This window comes from Chlorocebus sabaeus, chromosome 2 (assembly GCF_047675955.1).
Source record: "Chlorocebus sabaeus isolate Y175 chromosome 2, mChlSab1.0.hap1, whole genome shotgun sequence".
Classification (NCBI taxonomy): domain Eukaryota; kingdom Metazoa; phylum Chordata; class Mammalia; order Primates; family Cercopithecidae; genus Chlorocebus; species Chlorocebus sabaeus.
Window position 1 is genome coordinate 32,757,375 of NC_132905.1, and position 25,084 is coordinate 32,782,458.

At 46.9% G+C, this 25,084-nt stretch overlaps 2 protein-coding genes across 3 annotated transcripts in view; one reads left to right on the forward strand and one right to left on the reverse strand.

The window, feature by feature from the left end:
* Nucleotides 1–3,749: 3,749 nt before the first annotated feature.
* Nucleotides 3,750–15,544, forward strand: LRRN4 (leucine rich repeat neuronal 4). Its single transcript, XM_008018652.3, has 5 exons — nucleotides 3,750–4,123; nucleotides 5,171–5,827; nucleotides 6,998–7,202; nucleotides 9,551–9,688; nucleotides 12,303–15,544. Exons 2-5 carry the CDS (start codon nucleotides 5,176–5,178, stop codon nucleotides 13,519–13,521), a joined length of 2,214 nt encoding a protein of 737 aa, XP_008016843.3. The 5' UTR covers nucleotides 3,750–4,123; nucleotides 5,171–5,175; the 3' UTR covers nucleotides 13,522–15,544.
* Nucleotides 15,545–16,477: 933 nt separating this feature from the next.
* CRLS1 (cardiolipin synthase 1) overlaps nucleotides 16,478–25,084 on the reverse strand; it is a 32,662-nt gene continuing 24,055 nt past the window's right edge. For both annotated transcript variants that reach the window (XM_008018673.3, XM_073006991.1), the window contains exons 4-7: nucleotides 23,753–23,838; nucleotides 23,063–23,131; nucleotides 20,507–20,598; nucleotides 16,478–17,446 (exon numbers count right to left, since the gene is read on the reverse strand). In XM_008018673.3, coding sequence (XP_008016864.2) covers nucleotides 17,362–17,446; nucleotides 20,507–20,598; nucleotides 23,063–23,131; nucleotides 23,753–23,838 — 332 coding nt within the window. In that variant the 3' untranslated portion in view covers nucleotides 16,478–17,361. The remainder of the gene's footprint in view (nucleotides 17,447–20,506; nucleotides 20,599–23,062; nucleotides 23,132–23,752; nucleotides 23,839–25,084) is intronic.

A 25,084-nucleotide genomic window follows, 5' to 3' on the forward strand; every position in this document is an offset into this window, starting at 1 on the left:
CTGCTGTAGGTTTACTGTCAGTCTAACCTTGTAATCTTCTTCCAAGAGATTTTTTTTCTCTCAAAGATCCTAACAGTGTAGGGAATCTGAATTGGAAGGTTTTCTGGGACTCAGTTTTCTTCCTCCACTTCTGCTCACTCCTCCGTCTCAACTCTCACCTTCGCCCTTCTCAATGCTGGGATGCTGGAAGACTTGAGCTGCGAATTTCAGGAACTTGAATTTGATTTTTACTGTTTTGAGTCCTGCCCCAACCACTGCTGGGCGCTGTGGAGAACACCATGATCCTCCATGTACACTGTCGTGCCTTTTCCCATTCATTGGTCAGAACATTTCTCCTGTGTGCCAGACGCCACCCCAGGCACCGGGGCTAGGAAATAAATCACGTGACCCAGTTATCAGGAAGTTGAGTCCTAAATTACAGAAGAGCCACGTCACTCTGCTTGATGGCAGGTAGCCAATGTTCCCTAGGAAAAAACACCAAGGCAGGCACTTAATTTGCTTGGGGGCATCTGCTTGGGTGAAATCTTGAAGGGTGCTCTAGCAGGTGCTGTCAGTGCCCTGCCTGTCCCCTTAGCCCTCCGTGGAGTTGCTTGATCTGTGTGCCAGGAAGTTAAAGCCACAGGAAGAACCCTCCAACCAACAAAAAGCAGAAGCTGGCGGAAAGATATCCCCTCTTCCTTGCCACTTGATGGAACAATCCTGAGGTATGCTCTGTACGGTCTCGCAGAGGCCCCCAGCAAGATGGAGCCCCAGTAGTCCACAGCAGTCTCTGCTCATCAACACATCATTAGCACCTTTCCTTCCCTGTCTCACATCCTTATTCCATCTGCGTACTCCTTGAGATGGCCTCCCAAATAAATTACCTGCATGGCACCTGGGTCTGTATCTTAGGGTCTCCTTTCAAGGGGACCCACACTAGTAATCAAATAAATTAGCTGAAATGGAGACTAAGGCAATCTAGGGGGGCATCCAGGCAGAGGAAAAGCTACAGTAAAGCCATGGAGGGCAAGCATGGCACAGCACTTGGTGTGGCAATTGAAGGATGCATATTTGTTGGTTCCAGGATTGTGATGCAAGACCTTAGCATTCTTCTCTGGAGAGGACAAACACTTTAGTCCTCTTGTCCTGATCTCCAAGAAGTGCTAGAAGAGGAGAAAAGGCTGGAAAAGAGGGCTGAGCTTCTCTGAGAGGTGCGTGGTGGACCCTACCCAGTCATCCTCCTCAGTCTTGGGCCCACAGTGACCCAAGAAGTCAGCTCTGTGTATTTTGAGAATGAGCTGCTCAACTATGGAGGAAAATTTCCCAGTGTGTTGCCTTCTCACACAATTTGGGTCTAAGTATTTGGAAAAGATTCTCTTGTGCTTAAGGGCATATTATAGTATCAGATGCTGAGGTCTATGGACGGCAATATAAGACAGTGGTTTGGCTGGGCACGGTGGTTCGTGCCTATAATCCCAGCACTTTGGGAGGCCAAGGTGGGTGGATCACTTGAGGCCAGGAGTTCAAGACCAGCCTGGTCAGCATAGTGAACTCCTGTCTCTACTAAAAATACCCTCCAAAAATTAGGCAGGCATGATGACACATGCCTGCAATCCCAGCTACTTGGGAGGCTGAGGCATGAGAATCGGTTGAACCTGGGAGGTGGAGGTTGCAGTGAGCCACGACTGTGCCACTGCAGTCCAGCCTGGGTGACAGAGGGAGACTGTCTCAAAAAGAAAAAAAAATAAAGAAAGTGGTTAAATCACATAGCTCACTCCATATGTTCTCCAGAATCTAGAGCAAACCTTTGTGAGCCTCAGTTTCTTCACCTGTAATATAAGTATAATAGTAAGTACCTGGGGAGGATTAGATGAGACCATGCATATGGCATTAGGCTCTGACTATAGTAAGTGCTCAATTTTTAAAAAGGGGATGATGATGCACACAGAGGGTACTACCCACTGAGGCAAGGTCAACCCTCTGTCCCAGAAAGACCGATAAGCAAACCCTGCCATGCAGACTCTGCCATCAGCCTCCCCAGCTCAGAAGCTGAACGGGACAGCCTGCCAAGGATGTGTGTGCTAGGGTTGGATACAACCAGGGCAACAGGGCAGTCCAGAGGGCCAACCTCAGGTCAGCCTGGCCAGGCCAGGCCCTTGCCACCACTGGCAAACTGGCCAGCAAGCAGCAATGGCAAGAAGTTGGCTCAGAGGGCCTGGGCCACACAGGATGGGCCACTCCAGGCAACCACAGGATGATGCCTTCAGGGGGATTCCTCAGCCAGGGCCACTCCAGAACCCTCGCCTATTGGTACACAGAGGAGTAGCACCCCGACATGGCTCCCCAAGGTCCTGTTTCATAGGCCTCCGTGGTGAACCAGCTTCCTTCCTCCTCAGGGTCTCTGTTCAATCCAGGCATGTTTCCATGGATTAGGCTCCCTCTCATCTGGGAAAGCCCTGCCTGGACTCCCCACACCCCTGCTGACCTCAGCGTGGTCAGTCGCCTCACATGGGTGGACCTAGCTGGTTTAACTCTGAGGGAAACATGGTGTTCTAATTCTTTTTGTTTGTTTGTTTGATAGAGACAAGGTCTTGCTATGTCGCCCTGACCTGTCTTGAACTCCTGCCCTCCTGCCTCAGTCTCCCAACATGCTGGGATTACAGGCGTAAGCCACCATGCCTGGCTTAATGTTTTAATTCTTGGGCATGGAGCTCTCCATGCAAAGGCAAAGAGGAAGCAGGCTGCCCACTGGTCTGCATGCTGACTCCACCTCTAAGTTGAACCCACTTCTTCCTGACTTCTTCCCACCTGGCCTCCTGTGTCTCCATGGCATGTATTTCTACCTCTGGGGCCGGGGCCCAGGCTCCCTGGGAGGTGACTGCATGAGCCTCAGGCTGGGGAGCACACAGCGGCCTCTGCCTGCCCTGCTCGGGCGGAGGAGCAATGCTTCTGAGCAGCAGGGTCCTAGCTGGCACTGAGACCAAAGGATCTTCTTCAGGCTGTGGCTGGAGAAGGCCTCAATGGAGATCCTCAGGAACTTCCAATTAACCTATCAACCCTAATAGGCAAGTTTCTGAGGTATCCTGGAGTTCCTCAGGGCTGTCCAGATAAGGAATGACAGGAGGAAAAATACGTAAAGTTCTGGTCTCAGTGTCTATCACACAAAGCTGCGGCTCATTAACCCTGATGAACTCTCAGACCGGGCTAGGCGGGATTGGGGGAGGATGCAGATCGAAGGCCCTCAGAGGAAATGACCAGGCTCTGCCTTGGGACTTTGGGGGAGAGAAGTGCTGTCTGCTCTAAACAAAAGCGCTCTAAACAAAGCTCACTCAAGCATCACATCTTCGGGAGACCTGGGGCTGGTAATCAGGACCCAACCTCCCAGGCATGGAGCGGGAATGTTCTTTCTGCGTTTCCGCCCTCTGTTTATTCTCACTCCTTGTGAGAGACAAACGTCCACATTGTCACTGAGCGGGCTCCCAGAGCCACCAAGCAGACTGTCCGCGGGGCCTCTTGGGTCTGGTTTGAGCCTGCTCCTGCCCCAGACCCTTCTGAGGATCCTCTCTCCTGCCACTTTTTCCTGGAAATCCCTGCAAGCTTCCTCTAGACTCGGATGCCTTCCCTCTGGGAGAAGTGGCTTGCTCCCCTCGCTAGCTCACCATTTAGCCTCCAGCCAGCCCGGGAAATGGGAGCCACGAGCAGGAAGGATCAAATTCCTGAGAGGTGACAGCGCTGCTCTGCCTCACTGCACTCCACTAGCCCTCATCGCTGACTCCTTTCATTTCTCCAGCCTGGGAAAGGTGGTGTTCAGAGAGGTGAAGATGGGGAGGGCTGGGGGAGGTGCCAGGCCTGGAAAGGGGCAGGCGTGGGCCCTAGTGGGAGAGGAGGGAGCTGAGCAATGAAGGTGTTGGCTAAAAACAACAGTGTCTTGATGGGAAAGGAGGAGCGATGGGAAAGACTGGAGTGTCTCAGGCCCTCTCAGTGGATGGGTGTTGTGGGAGAGAGGAGGCTGGGAGACAGGTCTCCCTCTGGAGTTCAGAGCTGAGTTGCTGTCCAAATCAGTGGTCCTTGGAATCTATAAAACAAAACTGAGGACTTCAGAGGTGCATCCAGAGGAGCCACACTCCAAAAGGACCACTTCCAGGTAAGCATGACACACTGCTGGATGCACACGCTCCTGGCTTCAGGTTCCAGGATCTTTCTCACTGCCTTCATCCCCAGCTAGCAATAGGGAGACCCTTCGCCTGGCCCCTGCGTGGTGGCTGGGAGATCTACTGGTCAGCACAGAGAGCTGGGAAAGGAATACACATCTGCAGTCATGAGGGATATTGAGCAGTGACCTCATGGCCAGGGCCTGGTTAACAGTATCTTTGCCACTGCCAAGCTAGCCCATGGCCGCTGGATCTTCCTCCGCTTGATCTCCTAGCTGACCTGTGCAACCCTAAGTACTCCAGAAATTCCACAACTAGCAGCTCTCAGCCATCTGTCCTGGGCAGGGCTAATACTGGGGGCTCTGGTTTTGTTGGAACCTACATGGGACCAGGAAATGTTTGACTCCAGGGTTCACAGGGCTTTGTTCTTCTGCTGAAGGCAACCCCGGGCATGCTCCCAAGAAATGGACTCCAGGACTTATTTTAGGCAAACTAGGATTCCCCTGTGGCTGGGCAGGTCTAACGGGGAAAAGCGGGGTAACCGAGAGTCGTGGAACTGACAAAATCTTCCTAGAGTACATGTTTCTATCCCAGCAGAGGTTCTTCCTAACTGAGGGCATTCACGTTTATGGAGCAGTGACTGTTTACCTGGGGAGAGTTTGCAGCAATAAAGGGGACATCCCTTTCCTGTAGAAGCTCACAGGATAGGGGCACATAAACGGAGGGAGTTATTGAGAGATTCAGGCCCAGACTGGACAGATGAGGAAGGCGTCCCTCTCACAAGAAGAGGGAAAGGCGTCCCTGAGGGGAGGAAGAACAGGGGGTACCACGGTGCTCCTGGGGGAGACGATAGGGCAAAAGCAGATAGGGGCGAGGTCACTGCACACCAGGCGACTCTGGGAACGTCTCCCTGCCCTTCAGGGAACATCCAGGACCTGTGCGTCTCCTCAGAGCCCTGCAGGTGGGTTTGGGACGCGCATCTGCCCCTTTGTTCGGAGGTTCCTGTGGATTTGATGGGCATCCTGCTGTTCTCTCTCCAGACGCCATGCGGCAAACCCTGCTGCTGCTGCTGCTGATGGTGCTGCGCCCTAGCTGGGCAGATCTTCTCCAGAAGGTCCCGCTCTTCCGGGTCACTCAGCAGGGCCCCTGGGGGAGCAGTGGCAGCAATGCCACCGACTCGCCCTGCGAGGGGCTGCCCGCCGCGGGTGCGACGGCCTTGACCCTGGCAAACCGCAACCTGGAGCGCCTGCCCGGCTGCCTACCGCGCACACTGCGCAGCCTCAACGCCAGCCACAACCTGCTGCGCGCACTGAGCGCATCCGAACTTGGCCACCTGGAGCAGCTGCAGGTGCTGACCCTGAGCCACAACCGCATCGCCGAGCTGCGCTGGGGCCCGGGCGGGCCGGCGGGGCTGCACACCCTGGACCTCAACTACAACCAGCTGGCCGCTCTGACGCCGTGTGCCGGTCCCGCACTGAGCAGCCTCCGCGCCCTGGCGCTCGCCGGGAATCCGCTGCAGGCGCTACAGCCCCGGGCCTTCGCCTGCTTCCCCGCGCTGCAGCTCCTCAACCTCTCCTGCACCGCGCTGGGTCGCGGCGCACAGGGGGGCATCGCCGAGGCGGCGTTCGCTGGAGAGGATGGCGCGCCTCTGGCCACGCTCGAAGTCCTGGATCTCAGCGGCACGTTCCTCGAGCGGGGTGAGTCCGGGCGCCCCGCGTTTTCAGCAGACCTGAGCGCAGAGCCAGGCTGCGCGTGCGCTCCTGAGGGCAGGGCTGCATTCTTCCTCGAGAGGTGACCCAGGTGCCCAGCTCGCAGCAGGGTTCAAAAAAACACCAGCTACATTTTTCGAGCAAGCGGGCCCAGTTTGAAGCTCCACACAGGAGTCACTTTCTTGAATCCTAAGAGATGGGAACTGTTACCATCTCCGTTTTACATACGAAGGAACCAAAGCACAGAAAGGTGAAACTTGGTCACACATTAAGCAAATCTGAACTCAGGCATTCTGGGTCCAGAGCCCAAAACTTTAACCACTCTGTTCTACTGCTTCCCAGCATGACTGGATAAGTGTTTGTGGAATGGGGAAGTGAGTGCATGCTTTGGGGCTGATGAATGGAAAAAACTGAGCCGCAAATATGCAGTTAGCTGAAGTGACTGAGGCTTCCAGGATGAATTCACTGATTTCTCTACCTGGTTGGGCAAAATAGTTTCTGTGAATGTTGAATCACTCAAACAAGCCACAGGAGAGTGGCGAGGATAACCGGTCTCCTGTTCCTGGTGTTCTTTGATTCACAAGGTTGGTTTTACTATTTTTTAAAAAACACTTCACGTGTCTCCAACCACCTGTTTCATCAAAGACAAAGAGGAAAAACAGCTAGAATGGGGAATACCAAAGGGAAGGGGCACGTTCTCCATGTATCGGGAGAGCCACAAAATTAGGTTTCTGGGGCCGCCTCGCCTCCTTAATTACATTCCACAGAAGTTCCCCACTCCTGACAGACATCAGAGCAAAGTCTGGTTATTTTTTGTGTGGACTTTAATGAGAAGGTGAGGCAGCAACAGACTTGGAGACAGTGTCCTGGGTTCAAGCCTTGTCTCTGCCCCTTTCCAGCTATATGGCCTTAGGCCAATCAATCCTCTCTCTGGCCTTGGCCGACTCAGATTGGAAGAAAGGAAGGACTGGTTATCCCCGAGCACCCTTCCAGCTCAAATGACCACAATTCTGAGATTCCCAGAGCTGCTAACTGTGCCCATGCCCAGCAATGACCTTCACCATTCACCTTGCCACTCTCGTTCTTTCCTTCATGCCGTGCTGGCCTCCTGGGTTGGTGCGTTCTGGAGTGGTGGGCAGTTTCCCTTCTGTGTTTCAGTTGAGTCAGGGTGGATCAGAGACCTGCCGAAGCTCACATCCCTCTACCTGAGGAAGATGCCTCGGCTGATGACCCTGGAGGGAGACATTTTCAAGATGACTCCCAACTTGCAGCAGCTGGACTGTCAGGACTCCCCAGCACTTGCTTCTGTCGCCACGCACATCTTTCAAGACACTCCACATCTACAGGTCCTTCTGTTCCAGAAGTAAGTGCTGCTGAGGCACATCTGAATCATGTGACTGATTTTTGCCCATTACGCTATGTTGAATTTTATAGAACAAACCAGACCATAATTTTTCTTCCACTGCTCTTCCGAATCTTCTCTGGGGCTTGGTTTTCCCCCACCCTTTGGGTGATATCTTGGGTAGGTCCCAGATAGTCCACCCACCCATCTAACCTTGCAACTCAGTCCGGTTCAGAGTAGTATTAGAATGCCAAACTCCTATGCCTTTAAAGTTTATTTTAAGCCACACTTAGAAATGTACAGTGGGAAGAAGTGAGGAGGACCTCGGGTCTACTCTCTGTCTGGATCTGCTTTCTTCCCCACATGTCATGCAAGTTCAGTCCCTTCCAGAATTTGAGTGGGTCTGGGGATGAAAGTATTGATATTGTTAGAAAATCCCTTGGAAGTCTAGGGGCAGGCCCTGTTAGTCCTGTTTTACTCAATGCAGTCACTAAAGATGGAATTATTCTTCTAAAAGGATAAACAACTTTTCAAAGCAAAGGCAGAACCATTCACTCATTCTTTCCTTTATTCAATAAATAGCTATTGAGCACACAATGTTGTGAGGCGAAATGCTTTGTATCTCTGGCTCAGACTCCTTTGAGCTCGATAAAAACCCAAGAACTGTGTAAAATGCCAGGATACAAATATCAAGTAGTTTCTTTATCTGTAAAATAGAGCTATGACAATAAAACCTCGCTTTGGGGTTTTTCATGAGAAAAAAGCATATGGTTTATGTAGACCACTTAGCTCAGTGCCTGGCTTATGGTATTTGTCCTCTAAAATTAGCGAAGATGATGGTGGTGGTGATAATGGAGATGCTGATGGTGATGACAGTGATGGTGATGGTGTTGATGCTGATTGATGTCAGTGATGGGGATGACATTGGTAGTGATGGTGATGGTGATGATGATGGGTGATGGTGCTAATTATAATGGTGAGGATAGTGATGATTGTATGATAAAATAGTGGTGGTGAGGCCAGGCATGATGGCTCATGCCTGTAACCCCAGCACGTTGGGAGGCCGAGGTGGGTGGATCACCTGAGGTCAGGAGTTCGAGACCAGCCTGGCCAACATGGTGAAACCCCATCTCTACTAAAAGAAATACAAAATTAGCCGGGCGTGGTGGCACGTGCCTGTAGTCCCAGCTACTTGGGAGGCTGAGGCAGGATAATCGCTTGAATCTGGGAAGTGGAGGTTGCAGTGAGCTGAGATTGCACCATTGCACTCCAGCCTGGGTTTGGCCTTGTGATTTGCTTGGGCCAGTGGGTCATTAGCAAATGTGATGTAAGAAGCTAGGAAAGCAATTGAGCACTGAGACCCGCCCTCTCCTGCTGTTGGGGATCCCTCCACTACCATGTGGATAAGCCCAGGTTAGCCTCCTGGGTGATGACAGACACATGGAGAGCAGTCCCAGCACACCTGGTTGAGCCTTATCCATGAGGCCATCCCAGATCGTCTGGCCCCAGCTGAGCTAATCCAGACCACAAGAACCACTGAGCTAACCCACAGAATCATGCCAAAGAATAAATATTTATTGTTTTAAGTTACTAAGTTTGGGAGTTATTCTCTACTTATCAAGAGTTCACTGATGCACTTAAATGAGGCATCTTCCAAAGGACTGGCGTTGAGTGTCACCAGCCATAGTGCAATAACACTGGTCCATAATAACAATATCTGCTTGTATTTAGAGATTTGCATTTACAAACACTTTTATCATCATGTACTCTTTTTTGTTTCTGTTTGTTTGTTTGTTTTGTTTTGTTTTTTGAGACAGGGTCTCACTCTCCTGCCTATCCTGGAGGGTAGTGGTGTGATCTTGGCTCACCGCAACCTCTGCCTCCCAGGCTCAAGTGATTCTCCTGCCTCAGCCTCCCGAGTAGCTGGGATTATAGGTCCACCACTACTGCCCGACTAATTTTTGTATTTGTAGTACAGACAGAGTTTCACCATGTTGGCCAGGCTGGTCTCGAACTCCTAACCTCAAATAATCCACCTGCCGCGGTCTCCCAAAGTGCTGGGATTATAGGTGTGAGCCACCGTGCCCAGCCAACACACACTCTTTGATACAACCATCGGTCATGGGAATATTGTCCCCAGTTGATATGAAGTATAATATTTCCTGTTAGGTTGGTATTTCCGTTTTACAACAGAGGACAAAAAATGAAGTTTGAGGTCATTAAGAGTTTTGCCCAAAGCAGTATTCTCCAACCCCTATCAGAATGCTTCTGATACCATGGGCATGGTTCTGACACCATGCCTCTCTGGGAATATCTTTGATCCAATTGTAAAAACCTGACTTAATTCATTTTTTGTGTGTGTATTTCAGCTGCAACTTGAGTTCCTTCCCTGCTTGGACCCTGGATTCCTCCCAGGTCCTATCGATCAACCTTTTTGGCAACCCCCTCACTTGTAGCTGTGACTTGTCTTGGCTCCTCATGGATGCAAAGAGAACTGTCCTAAGCAGGTAACACATTTACAAAGCATATGGCTGAGGGGTGAGGCTCGGCCTTCAGGAGCTGAAGTTCTCCAGCTTAAATCTTGCTCACGTGACTGTGGTTGGTACTTTGGCCATGTTGGGCTGGGCAGCCTTCCCCATGTAGTCACACTCAGGGATCCAGGTGATGGAAGCTACCTCCATTCCAGCCAGCCAGAAGGGGCAAAGAACATGGAGGAGCAGACATGGGAGGTTTTTAGTGAGCCAGGCTGGGAGGTGATACTCCTCACTTCCACTCACATTCATTGGCCAGGAGCCACACCTACCTGCAAGGGAGGCTGGGAAGCATGGTCTGGTTTAACCACTGGGTTCTACTGAATCCGCAAGATGGAACCTAGCCTCTGCTCCCGGGTTATCCAGTCCTAGGCCCATGGGCTTACAGAGCTCTTCTGGGAAATTCCTATGAAGGCTATTGGCTAGAAGAGCTGTTTTTGCAGTGGGGAGCCACATTTAGGCTGGCCACCAGGAGACAGTGGGAGCTGGGGGGCTGGGAACACCCCCAGTCTTGAGCACTTTCAAACCAGTTCCACCAGGTAAACACTACACCTTGGGAGGCAACCCTCCATCACCACCATTCTGCAGAATTATTTCTGTTTGTTTGGAGACAGGGTCTTGCTCTTTTGTCCAGGCTGGAGTGCAGTGGTGCGATCATGTCTCATTACAGCCTCAACCTCCTGGGCTCAGCGATCATCCTACCTCAGCTTCTAGAGTAGCTGGGACCCCAGGTGCAAGCCACCACACCAGGCTAATTTTTTAAAATCTTTTTGTAGAGATGGAGTCTCATCATGTTACCCAGGCTGGTCTCAAACTCCCAGACTCAAGGGATCCTCCCATCTGGGCCTCCCAAAGAGTTGGGATTCCAGGCGTGAACCACCATGCCCAGCCAATATTCTTTTCTCATCTCCCACCTAAGCTGAGCTGTGAAGTGGGGCTCAGTCTGCCCCCCAACCCCACATTCCCTCCAAAGAAAAGCACCTAGGCCCTTTGCAGTCGAGGGTCTCATCATGGTATTAATGATGAAGCTGAGAGTACAGGCTCTGAAGCCAGAGAGTCCAGCTTCATCCTACTTACTACTATTTTATTACTTTTTTTTTAGAGACAAGGTCTTGCTCTGTAACCCAAGCTGGAGTGCAGTGGCATGATCACGGCTCACTGCAGCCTCAGACTCCTGGGCTCAAGCAATCCTCCTGCCTCACCCTCCCAAGTAGCTGGGACCACAGCCATGCACCACCATACCTGGCTAAGTTTTTGTTTGTTTGTTTTGTTTTGTTTGTTTTGGTAGAGACGAGGTCTCACTATGTTGACCAGGCTGGTCTCCAACTCCTAGCCTCAAGTAATCCTCCTACCTGGGCCTCCCAAAGTGTTGGGACTCCAGGCATGAGCCACTGTACCTGGCCTACTTACTGCTGTTGATTTGAGCTGAGTTATTTCATCTCTCTGAGTTACTTCGGCCTCTACCTTCTCATCTGTAAAATGGGGTAATAGAGTCTACTGCATAAGTAGTGCAGACTAAATTAGTTGACACAGTAGAGTGTGAAGAATAGCCCCTAGCACGTGGGAAGCATCAGAAATGGTAGCTAGTATGAGTACTTTTTTTTTTTTTTTTGAGACAGTCTCCCTCTGTTGCCAAGGCTGGAGTGCAGTGGCACAATCTCTGCTCACTGCAACCTCCGCCTCCCAGGTTCAAGCAATTCTCCTGCCTCAGCCTCCAGAGTAGCTGGGACTACAGACATCCGCCACCATGCCCGGCTAATTTTTGTATTTTTAGTAGAGACGGGGTTTCACCTTGTTAGCCAGGATGGTCTCGATCTCCTGACCTTGCGATCCGCCCACCTCAGCCTCCCAAAGTGCTGAGATTACAAGCCTGAGCCACCACACCAGGCCCGAATGTTTTTGTTGTTGTTGTTGTTGTTTTAGACGGAGTCTCGCTCTATCACCCAGGCTGGAGTGCAGTGGTGTGATCTTGGCTCACTGCAAGCTCTGCCTCCTGGGTTCACACCATTCTCCTGCCTCAGCCTCCTGAGTAGCTGGGACTACATGTGCCCGCCACCACGCTTGGCTAATTTTTTGTATTTTTAGTAGAGATAGGGTTTCACTGTGTTAGCCAGGATAGTCTCGGTCTCCTGACCTCGTGATCCACCTGCCTCGGCCTCCCAAAGTGCTGGGATTACAGGCATGAGCCACTGCGCCCGGCCGACTATGGTTTTTATTACTAGTGCTCTCTTGCCAGGAAGCAGACAGGTGAGAACAAAATGGCAAATGACAGTCAGAGAATCTGGACTCCTTCTCACAGTGCTTGCCCGGGGATAGGCTCTGCTATTGCTAGCTATGGTGTCTTGGCCAATTAGTTCCTCCTTCTAAACTTCCGTTTGCTTCTCTGCCCAATGGGAGTGAGGACAGGAGCTTCCTCCAAAGTTTCCCCAGAATCAATTAGGTGATGTGTGCAGCGTGTGTGCCCTGGGGTGTCTGGCAGAGATGCGTTGATGGGCTTGGTAGGGGGTGACGTTGGCAGTGAGGATTCAAAGCTCTGCCCAGAAGCGTCCCTAAAGCCAGACGTCTTCTAACTGGTTGGCCTCCCCTCCAGGGCAGCAGACACTGTGTGCACGCCAGCTGCAGGATCCAGCGGCCCCTTCTCAGCCTCCCTGTCACTCTCCCAGCTGCCCGGAGTGTGCCAGTCGGACCAAAGCACTACTCTCCGAGCTTCACAACCACCCGGCTTCAACCACCCCACCTACGCACAGGGTCCCACCGTGGCGCCCAGCGCAGCCCCTGCCACCCGGCTTGCGGGAGGCCAGCAGAGTGTCTCCAAGGCCCCTAACGTGGGCTCCGGCACGAGAGCTGCATGGCCGCACAGCGATGCACAGGAGGGGACTGCCTCTTCCACGACCAACTCTGTAGCAGGTCACAGCAACTCCAGCGTTTTCCCCAGGGCTGCCAGCGCCACCGCATCCCAGCACAGAGGAGAACATGCCCCCGGGCTTGTCGTTGAGCCTAGTATCTCAGCTGCCTCCACTCCACTGGCGAGCAAGCTCCTGGACCCCTTCCCTACCTCGTGGAACCGCATAAGCTCGCCTCAGCCCGGCCAGAGGACACAGGCCACACCCCAAGCCCCCAACCCGAGTCCTTCTGAGGGCGGGATTCCAGTCTTGCTGCTGGACGACTACAGTGAGGAGGAGGAGGGGAGGAAGGAGGAGGTGGGAATGCCTCACCAGGACGTCCCCTGTGATTACCATCCCTGCAAGCACCTACAGACCCCGTGCGCTGAGCTGCAGAGGCAGTCGCGGTGCCGTTGCCCCGGCCTCAGCGGAGAAGACACCATCCCAGACCCGCCCAGGCTGCAGGGGGTGACGGAGACTACGGACACGTCGGCTCTGGTCCACTGGTGTGCCCCCAACTCGGTAGTGCACGGGTACCAGATCCGCTACTCTGCGGAGGGCTGGGCGGGGAACCAGTCAGTGGTGGGGGTCATCTACGCCACGGCCCGGCAGCACCCTCTGTACGGGTTGTCGCCGGGCACCACCTACCGCGTGTGCGTGCTGGCGGCCAACAGGGCAGGCCTGAGCCAGCCGCGGTCCTCGGGCTGGAGGAGCCCGTGCACCGCCTTCACCACCAAGCCCAGCTTCGCGCTCCTGCTCTCCGGGCTGTGCGCAGCCAGCGGCCTGCTGCTCGCCAGCACCTTGGTGCTGTCCGCGTGTCTCTGCAGGCGGAGCCAGACGCTACGCCTGCAGCGCTGCGACACGCACCTAGTGGCCTGCAAAAACCCGGCCTTTGATTACCCGCTGGAGCTCCAGACCGTCAGTTAGCCCAGCTTCTGGGCAAACGCCTCTAACCGAACTGGATCTGAGCGCAGAAAGGTACAGAAGGTCAAAAACGACCCCATCTGCTCGTAGGGTTTCTAATTCCCGTGAAGCCAGAATGCCCTGGGCATACACGGAACTTGCCACACTGAGTGTCTCAGTCCAAGGAACGACTGCCCTCCCTTCCTTCTACTTTACTCTCTGTTCCCAGAAACCTGATGGTCAATGCCAGATCGCTCCCCACTGCCATCAGGCCTTCTTGTGTGTTGTTTCGTTTGGGGTTTTCAGCAGTCAGTGCCCTTCTATACAGTAGAATAGTGCATGGAAGTAGGAAGGGATGAAACAGGGAAATTGCATAACCCAGCCTCTTGGATCGTTAGAAATGACATCCTCAGGTCTTTCCAGCGGAAGCTCCTTCATGGTCAAGCTCTAAGGCATAATGAGCTCTGTTATTCAAGAAATCAATTCCAGTGGATTTCCAGTTCCAATTCCTGAGAACCCAGGTTAGGGGGAGAGCTAATTAATGGTTGCTTCGTAAGGCCTTCTGGGTTTATTAGTTCCATTTCAGGACATGACAAGAAAATACACTTCCCGCTTTACAGTTCAAACCAGTTTTCTGGGAACATTTGTCAAACACAGGGAAAAGCTGTCCTTTGAAGTTAGTGTTTACTGTATTTCACCTAAGACTAAGTGGACAAATGAATTATAAATTCATTTTTTAGGAAGCATAATAAACTTTGGAAATCTTTTTTCTTAATTAGAGGGGAGAAATGAGCTAAAGAGAACCCAAGACTCTAGCTAGAAGCCCAAGTGTTTCTCTGCCCTAATTGCATCAAACAATGCCTTAAAATCTGTCTTCATGTGGGAGGCATCTACTCTGCCCTCTACTTTTTCACTTTTATACAAACGCAGGGGAAACTCAGGGGAAAAAATGATTCTATGAAATTATAATTAGAGCCATATTTCTAGATTTTAATTTTCAACATTAGCATTAATTTCCTGCAGCTGCCGTAACAAGTTAGTAAAACTGGCTTCAAAGAACATAAATTTATTTTCCTACAGTCCAAGTCAGAAATCCCAAATCAAAGCATCAGTGGAGTTGGTTCTTCTTGCAGGCTCCAAGGGAGTTGTTCCATCTTCTCTCCCAGCTTTGGATGGTTGGCAGCAATCCTCAGTATTCCTTAGCTTGCAGACATCATTCCAATCTATCCCTCTATCATCTCACGGCATTCTCTGTCTCTCTGTTCACATTTTCTTTTTTTTTAACAAAAAAACCTAGTTATTTGGTTAAGGCCCATTGTAATCCAGTATGACCTAATTCTAACTTGATTGCATCTAAAAAGACCCTATTTCCAAATAAGGTCACATGTACAGTACTGGGGGTTTGAATGTGAACATATCTTCCTTGGAAGATGCAATTCAACCCACAAGAGCATTTACTTCTACTGTAAGAAGAAAACAAATCAAGTTTAAATCCCATGTATCTTGTTTCCAAACCATGCTGCAGAAACTAAAACTGAATTGCACTATATATTTCTAGGTGTTTGAAGTTTTGAAAGAGCTTCCCAAAATTTTAAGGTAGATCCCTAGTTTCATCATAAATGTAACTAAGAGAATTGGATAAATTGGTTTCAAAGATCTCCACCAGCTCCTGGTTAAAAACTGCAAAGCTATGATGTGTGTGCTTGTAAAAAAAAAAAAAAAAAAAAAAATACACACACACACACGAAACTGCAAAGCACGGCTGGTGTGCACCTGTAATCCCAGCTACTCAGGAAACTGAGGTGAAAGGGTCACTTGGGCTCAGGAATGAGGCCCCTACTAAAATGCATTGCAAAAGCCCAAAATCTAATTAGTATAAAATCCTCAGACATGTACCTAAATGACACTAATGCTTTATTTTTAAGCTTACTGTCAAGGTTAAGCCTATTCTGTGAAGACACTGAAATGAATTTTCATCATGTTTTGAGTCTATAAACAAGTATGTACTCAGACATGTCTAAATACAATTCCAATGTTTTATAAACTGGCAGAATTGATGTGTTTTATAACAATTCAGTATCCAAAAGCCTGAGGAGACTTGGATCATTTCTCTAACGGTTGAAGTGGAAAAAGTTTATTAACGAGAGCCAGATTGAGACCTTAATAATAAAAAGATTATGGGTCCAAGCCCTAAGTCACTCCAAATGGCATCAACATTAAACCATAAATAAGCATAACAAGGTGCAAAGTTCTAAATTTTCCCATAGCTACTTCAAGTCCTCCCTTTTTAAAACATTATTCTTATGAGGCTCACCCATTACTAATGCAGAGACGCACTCAGTGTGCCTCTTGGGTAGTTCAGCAGTGGGAAGTCCACCTTCAGCATTACTCCTAACAATGAAGCTGTTCTCCAGAGAGCAAGAATAGCCAGCCACATGCCCCCTTCTCTGCCTCTTCAACCCCCTCCATCTGATTCAATGGTGTTGTCCCTGGCTGCAGGCTTCAGTACGCTCCAAGCCAAGTGCAGCTCAGCCGCCGGTCTGAGAACAAAGAAGCCAGGACCAGCAAGCCACAGAGGGACACACTGGTGCAGAATGCCTGGCCAAGAGGCATGAGTTTTACTTATAGCCTCCCATTCTAATTTAATGCAGCTCAATAGGCTGAGAATGGATAATCTCACTGCAGTATTCTGTAATAGGCTTGGATTAAAACCAGGGACAATGGGCAACAATAGGCCTCTACTGTTAAGCAGCAACAACCGGTTACCCCTGGACTGTTGTCTTCTCTCATTCCCCATATCCCACATTCTCCTAAATATGATGTATTTGTAGCAAGACTCTTTTAAAGTCAGATGGTCAGACTAATTATTTTTACAATTTAAGTGTAAGTGACGTACATGAATGGACTTTGTGAACTGGAAAACTTACGTAACAGCAGAGAGTAAGTATGTTACATGGAACAACCCGAGTTGAAGGTACAATTGTTTTTCCAGCTCTTTTATTCCTTTAACTTCTTAACAAAAGAAGAGTCTCCAAAGTTTAAAAAACCTTTGAAAAATATACAGCTTGATATTATTTACATAATACATGAATCCAGGTTCCAATATCAAACATTGCTATGTCAGAAACACAGTGGAAGGCAGGAATGTAACTCACTGCCTTTTAGACGCAAAGACTAATAGACATGTTGTCGTATCTCGACTATCTTTGTTACCTGTTATCCTCATACATAAATTATTAGGCACCTGAGAGGTTGGAAGACTACGGAAAATGAACTTCATACCTTCTATTCTGTTTGATTATTATCTTAAAAACTTACTGCATTTTAAATCTCTTTTATAACTTTACTTCATCTACAACTAACTTCACTTTCATTATCCCAAATGATCAGGTATTAACTACATGAACTGTTAATGTATACACAGACCTAAAAATCAAACAAAAATGTATTGCCCAGTTGTGTAGGATATATATTTGAACCCCACGACATTTCCTAGTGCTTTGTGAGTAATCCAAATTTCACTTAAGAGAGGTGTCAATTCTGCCCATGCTCTGGACTATGTTTGTAGAAAACATATAAAAAAGACTGACAATAATTGATCTCTTATAAATTAATCAAGAAACCTAAGATTAAAAATTCTAAATTATAGTTTTATTTGTATTTAAAAATACATTGGAAATTCTGCATATTCCCATGATCAACCTTATTTTCAATGCACATTACTTAAATTTTGATGACATGGTTGGTTCTGACAAGTCCTTTTTCAAGCTGAACACCAAAATAGGGGAACTCCTGTAGATTTCCACGGGCCCTGTTCCCATTGATGTATACTGCTTCCTTATTACCGGTGATAGATGGCTTTCATCAGTCTTTTATCACCTGAACAGTCTTCCGACCATAATGATAATAACTGTAAGCTGATGCAGCTGTGGTGAAAGCTGTAAAACACCTTTTATGGAAGAAAAGAAATAAAATTTAGTTGTCAAGTCTAAAAAACAGTAGCAATGGGAATCATAATGAATACATGCAAAAGATCTATTTAAAAAGCAAAAAGGCTGGGTGCAGTGGCTCACGCCTGTAATCCCAGCACTTTGGGAGGCCGAGGCGAGCGGATCACGAGGTCAGGAGATAGAGACCATCCTGGCTAATACGGTGAAACATCATCTCTACTAAAAAAATACAAAAAATTAGCCGGGCGTGGTGGCGGGTGCCTCTAGTCTCAGCTACACAGGAGGCTGAGGCAGGAGAATGGCATGAACCGGGAGGCGGAGCCTGCAGTCAGCTAAGATGTGCCACTGCACTCCAGCCTGGGCGACAGAGCGAGACTCCGTCTAAAAAAAAGTAAAAAGGGCTCTGTGGTGTAATTTTTCTTAACTACAAGAGTCTAAATACACTGCTTTTCTTTAAGACTTCATTTTAATTAGTAATGTCAAACAAAATTATTCTAGGTAATGAGCCCTACAAATAAATACTACTAGCAACTGTCATTTTTTACTCAGGCATCCTCTAGGTGTCTTACATTCTCATTTTATTCTTACAACAAACTTATCCTCCAGAAGGGGGAAATGGAAGACCCGGAGAACTTGCTCAGGGCTTATCAAAGAACTATGTCTGAGCCTGACTTGGTTTCAACTCTAAAGCCCACATGCTCCTTCTACTGCTCCATGCTGCTCAGGGTACCAGACTCTATTTCCTGTAGCTTTTGAGAATTCTAAAGTTATCCGAGTAATTTTAAATAAATTTCAGCTTTCTTTACTAAATTACCCTTAACTGGATTCTCCTTGAAATGACATCAACTGACGCCCGTGGCATGCTGAATGCCCACAGCTAGGAGATTACTTTTTAGTGCACCCACGCACTTTTGCTTTTATTAGGTGAGGCAGAATCAAGATTCCCTTTTGTTGGATCTTGAATCTGTTCATGCCACTTTGATATACTAAATTCATAAACCAATGAAATCTATGTGTTAGAAAAATTGCTATTTCTAGCTGGATGCAGAGGCTCATGACTATAATCCTACCACTTTGGGAGCCTGAGGCAAGAGGATTGCTCGAAGCCAAGAGTTTGAGACCAGGTTGGGCAACAGAGTGAGACCCTGTTTCTACAAAAAATAATAATATAAAAAATTAGTGGCTGGGCGCAGTGGCTCACACCTGTAATCCTAGCACTTTGAGGCCGAGGCAGGTGGATCGAGGCCAGGAGTGCGAGACTGGCCTGACCAACATGGTGAAATCCTGCCTCTACTATATAAAAATTGGCCAGGTATGGTGGTGGGTGCCTGTAATCCCAGCTACTCAGGAAGTTGAGGCAGGAGAATGACTTGAACCCGTGAGGTAGAGGTTGCAGTGAGCTGAGATCAGGCCATTACACTCCAGCCTGGGCAACAGAGCGAGAACCCATCTCAAAAAAAAAAAGAAAAACAAAATTAATTAAATTTAAAAAAACCAAAATAGCTAGGTGTGGTGGCACATGCCTGTAATCCCAGTTACTCAGGAGGTTGAAGTGGGAGGATCGCTTGAGGCCAGCAATTCAAGGTTACTGTGAGCTATGATCATGCCACTGCACTACAGCCTGGGGACAGAGCAAGACCCTGTCTCAAAAAAAAAAAAAAAAAATTTTTTTTTTTTTAAATTGCTATTTCTGAAAACTACATTGGATGCTTTATAAAAGACTCAATAAAGGTGACTTGATTTAAAAAAAAAAAATACTGTCTCTGCTTTCATGGGTTCCTAGGGAAAAAAAGTACTGTCAAAATAAATAGGCAAGATGATTGTGAAAAGACTAGGGAAAAAATCTGAACAGTTCTTAGACTGCTTTATAAATGTTTTAAGTTCTTGCATCACCTTAAAGAAGTAAAAAATGAAAATCAGAGAGGTTGTATTATGGATGTAGTTTATCCAAGAAAGGAAAAACTCCCACTGATGGACCTACATTCAAAAAGTCTTCATCCTATATCAGAAGGTATAAGATGAATTGGGATAAATATACACTTAAATATTTTAAATTAAAAAGTTTAGAGTAGTTGTCATTTTAAAAAATTTTTTTTTTAATTTTTTGAGACGGAGTCTCACTGTGTCGCCCAGGCTGGAGTACAGTGGCACGATCTTGGCTCACTGCAAGCTCCGCCTTCCGGGTTCACGCCATTCTCCTGCCTCAGCCTCCCCAGTAGCTGGGACTACAGGCACCCGCCACCACGCCTGGCTTTTTTGTATTTTTAGTAGAGACGGGGTTTCACCCTGTTAGCCAGGATGGTCTCAATCTCCTGACCTTGTGATCCGCCCGCCTCAGTCTCCCAGAGTGCTGGGATTACAGGCATGAGCCACTGTGCCCGGCCGAGTAGTTGTCATTTTCTAAAAGCTTCCCTGGCTTAACTGACTGTGATTAGCCACCACTTTCTGGTCCAGACTGTACCAAGCAAGATAATTTTAATTCTAGTTAAAATTGTGCCAAAATATAATACTCCAATATCAATGTGACATATTTTGAACTCTGAAAGCATGAATTTGACACACTTTTAAGATGATAAATAAGCAATTAGTATAATAAAATTCAAACTCCTTTCTCCAGTTTTCCCTCCTACAACAACCCTTTCAACAGGCTGGACTCAGCTTCCCTACCCTCTCTCCAACACTCTGTCACTTGGCTTAGGCCCTGTCTTTCACCTAGTGGCCTCCTCTCAGTCTCTTCCTACACACAATCCACCTATACTTCATGCATCAAACACCACCTCCTCCCTGAAACTGTCCCTCTTATTCCTATGAAGTTATCTCTTCCTCCAAAACCCTAACACATGATCAGTACCTTTTATCCCTTTTAATTTGTATGAAAGCTAACTTCTACATCTCATACTTGGCAGGAAGTGTCTTAACAATGGTATCAATCACAAAATATAGCCACAGCTTTATCCAGTCAGTGCTCAATAAATGCTGTAAGAACAAGGTCATTCTAGGGCTATTACAATAAGTCATTCTGTTGACATTCTAAGACAGTGATTCTAAATTTAGCTTACCACAGTATCTGAAGATAAATGCTGTCAGCATAGTTGAAAACTGGAGCTGCCAAAGAAGCTGCCACCAAGATTAACTGGACTGCTGTATTTACCTAAATAAAAAAAGAAAAAGTTCTAAGTGAATAGTGCTAACTGGATCCTATTTCAAGCGTTCAAGACAAAAGCACAGCCCATCACACTATAACGTGACATACCCTCAGCATGCTTGCGGTTCATCTACACTATCCCTGCCCAAGAAGCTTGCATTCACAGGTGAGCACACACAAAAGGGTCAACTTCACTAACTGACCCATCTGTCTGCACAGCTGCCCTTAAGAGTGAGAATAATGACAACTGTCAGAAAATACCACTACCTTGAATTCCCACAGCAACTCAAAAATGTTACAAAATTATTTGCCTTTTTTCCAACTGCCCATTAAAATAGAATATGAAAATAACTAGGCTACCTCCTCATGGGTAAAAGAGTAAGGAGTTAGGTGACTTGCCAGCAGTCACAGCAGACAACAGAACCAAAACTGGAACCTAGATTTCCTAGGGCCTTATCATAGGATGTTCCTTTCTTGCCTAACTGTCAAACCTTGTGAGGTCAGAAAATTAAAATGCACTCATCTCAGGACAGATGCAGCGGTTCATGCCTGCAATCCCAACACTTTTGGACGCTGAGGCAGAAGGACTACTTGAGCCCAGGAGTTCAAGACCAGCTAGTTAAAAACCAGTCAAGCATGGTGGTGTGCACCTGTACTCTCAGCTACTTGGGAGGCTGATGTGGGAGGATATTTTGAGCCTGGGAAGTCAAGGCTGCAGTGAGCTATGATTGCGCCACTGCGCTCAAGGCTGGGCGGACAGAGCAAGACCCTATTTCAAAGAAAAAGCACTCATCTCCATAAAAGAACCTCTCTAAAGGAGGAAATCAGTAGGCTTCCCTACACTAAAAGACAGCACTGGGGAGAAAAAAAAAATAGAACAAGAAACACACTGGACACTCCCTCTATCATCATGAGAAGCATTCCATGGAAGAGTCTGTGAAGTATGAAAAAGGGAGTGAAGCAGACAAGCACCTCTGTTCTATCACCCGTTCTCCAGCCAAATGACACTTCATTTTAAAAAATAAATAATAGCCGGGTGCAGTGGCTCATGCCTGTAATCCCAGCACTTTGGGAGGCCAAGGTGGGTGGATTACCTGAGGTCAGGAGTTTGAGACCAGCCTGACCAACATGGTGAAACCCCATCTCTACTAAAGAATACAAAAAAATTAGCTGGGTGTGGTGGCGCATGCCTGTAATCACAACTGCTTGGGAGACTGAGGTAGGAGAATTGCTTGAACCCGGGAGGTGGAGACTTCAGTGAGCCGAGATCGCATCACTGCACTCCAGCCTGGGCAACAAGAGCGAAAAATCCATCGAAAGAAAAGAAAAGAAAAGAAAAGAAAGGAGAGGAGAGGGGAGGGGAGGGGAGGGGAGGGGAGGGGAGGGGAGGGGAGGGGAGGGGAGAGGAGAGGAGAGGAGAGGAGAGGAGAGGAGAGGAGAGGAGAGGAGAGGAGAGAAAATATAAATTTTATCTGAAGGACTTCCTATAAGGGTTTAAGGCACTTGTCCCTGCACCTCTTTAAGCCACTTTCCATGTAGTGCTACACTCAAATTGCCATACAATATAAATACAAGTCACCTGAAGCCAAACAAACAAAAAACAACAACCAAAAAACCCAAACCCTATGCATGTATGTAAAAGTCCACCCCAGGGAGTTCTGTATAAAAGCCACCACCCTTCACTCCCAAAAAGGATGGGCATTCTTAACCTGTTAAATCCTTGACATTAAAGATGGGACAAAAGAATGAACTGAGAAAACTTACCAAAACTACTAGAAAAACAAATATGGTTTGAGAGGCATTAACAGTATCATTTTTGTGTGCAGACTGGCATATACTTACTGCCCTGAATGCTCAGGAAAACAGAATGGACAACTTAAGAGTAGCAGTTGTTTATCAGTGAACAAAACTTTTTCCTACTTTCCTATGCCTTTCCACTTAACTGTCAATCCTGAAAATGAACGGCCATTTGGTGTTTTCACCACAGGGAGGAGGGGAGTGAAACCACAAGGGACTCTTCATAATCTGAGAAACTCAATCAAGAAGCAATTATAGCCAAGCTTGGTGGCTCACTCCTATAATCCCAATAATTTGGGAGCCCAAGGCAGGAGGACTGCTTGAAGCCAGGAGTTCCATACCAGCCTGGGCAACAAAGTAAGACCTTGTCTCAAAAAAAAAAAAAAAGGAACAATTACATTTCAATTCCCTTTCCCTGAACAGTGGCCCAATGACCTCATTCAGAGCTTAAACTCTCAGACCACCAACTCAAGGTACAACATGTAAAGGATGATCCAAAAAACACAGAGGACAAAAGAACTGGGTTAAAGTTGCCTGCCTAATGCCACTCTCTAGCTTCTATACTCTATGCATTTAAATTTGTCTCATTTTCAGCGGTTCTTGACTGAGGTTTATATCCCATATAATAAAAATTTACAAAGGGATAACTTAAAAGAACATTGCATTTTCTTACCTTGCTGATGAATGTTGGTTTTAACCTAGCTGTGGCATAGCAAGGATTGAAATACTTGGCAAGTGTTCGCTGGCAGAGGACCAAAAAAGATAAATTAATTTATTGTTTAAAATAGACATTTTTATTTAAAATAGACATTTTGTTATTATAGTTAGGGAACAACATAATTTTATAAATCATACATTCAATATATACTGAAAACTGAGTTTTAAAAAATTTATAGATTTCTCAATTGCTGTAAAATTCAAACACAATACCTATAAAGTTGCTTTATAAAATTTTACTAAACTCAAAATTCCCTTATTCATTATTTTCTTTTTTGAATTAAAAAATAAAATGAACGAAATACTGCTCTATTTTCAGTAGACTGGAAGCCAAAAGAGGTTAATTGCCACGCGTCTGTGCTCAAATATTTATAGAGCTCATGAATAAATATGCAAACAAATCGTTCCATGTTCATACAACTGTGATTTTTAAAACCAATTCTAGACTATCCTTGGTAGAGGTTAGACAATATGTCTCAGACCTATGTGAAACACCTTTAAAGAATATGCTTCTAGGGATATGGGCTGGCTGGTCTGGGTTTCACGTGCCATCAATTTAAAAGAGGTTGACTTTAAAAAATGTCTTTTTGTTTTTTCCTTAAATCATATACAATGCTAAAAGAATACTTTTTGGAAACAAACTCACTGGTGTTGGAAGAGTTCGGTATCTGACATAAAAAACAGCAGCAATCAACATTACATCTCTTGAAATGATCATATAAGTAAGCGGAACTGAAAATCAAACATAAAATAATTTTAACTGGGATTCTGAAAATTACTAACATATATTATGAATATAATAATATGTCATTCAGCCTTACCACAAACTGCTGTTTTCAATGAACACCTATTGATGGTTTAGGGTTCCCTATAGCAAACTACTGATTTTTATATTCTTCTTTAACCCGCCCTCAAAACAAAGTGAAGTACAGACTATAGCTTTGAAGTCTGTATCTGCATTTCAGTATGCCGATCTTCTCATCTGATTATGTTTTTTTCTTGCATGTTTTTAAGCTGTTGGTCTGAAGTTGTCAGCATCAGCTCTACTCAGCACTCTCTCCTCCTTTGCTACTTCTTAGCTCTGCACATTTGAAAAAAAAGATCACCATACTCAGAATTACATGGAAAGAGATGATAAAGGGGTGGCGAAGGATGTGGGAGGCCTCAAACTCTTCTGGAATCTCAGGAGCTTTGATTGCTTGTTCTGCATTTTAGACTATTCTTTGAAGAGTAAAATTTGCTGTTATGTGCAACTAGTAGAGGAAACAGAATTTTTTTTGTTTTTGTTTTGTTTTTTTCTTGACAGGGCCTTGCTTTGTTGCCTAGGCTGGAGTGCAGTGGCACGGTAATGACTCACTACAGCCTTGACCTCCTGGACTCAAGGCAATCCTCTCACCTCACCCTCCCAAGTAGCTGGGAACACAGGTACATGCCACCATGCCTAATTTTTTTTTTTTTTGGTAGAGAAGGGATTTCACCATGTTATCCCAGCTGGTCTAAAACTCCTGAGTTCAAGTGATCTGCCCGCCTCAGCCTCCCAAAATGCAGGGATTACATGCATGAGCCACCGTGCCCAGCCTGAAATATTTTATACTTATCCAGCCAGTTCCTTTCCAGGGATTGCTGTTTTTCTCCTTGTCCATTCAATGAATTCAGCTTATCAACAGTTCCGTCATCATTCCTCAGATTTTACACTATGGTCCCAGAGCCATAGCCAATAGAAGGATATTTTCAAATAAATAACTAAGGAATCCCTATTTCCTTATTGAATGGGAATGAGATGGCAAAGAACTTGCTTCACTTTATATCCTTCTGCACCGCAGAAAGTTTTTAACTGTGACTATATCTTTTATAAGAAAAAAATTATTATTTTTAAAAAGGGGGGAAAAACCCCTGAGTTCACTCGGTTCAAACACTATTCAAACTATTTCAAATAAATAAAGATAAAAATAAAAAGGATCATGAATATCCCTTCCGT

What these genes read in the sequence shown, in the direction of transcription:
- LRRN4 (XM_008018652.3), top strand. Translation starts at nt 5,176, where the DNA reads ATGCGGCAAACCCTGCTGCTGCTGCTGCTGATGGTGCTGCGCCCTAGC. An exon ending in CAGGTCCTTCTGTTCCAGAA is followed by an intron (nt 7,203 to 9,550) that starts GTAAGTGCTGCT and finishes TGTGTATTTCAG; the next exon opens with CTGCAACTTGAGTTCCTTCC. An exon ending in AAGAGAACTGTCCTAAGCAG is followed by an intron (nt 9,689 to 12,302) that starts GTAACACATTTA and finishes CCTCCCCTCCAG; the next exon opens with GGCAGCAGACACTGTGTGCA.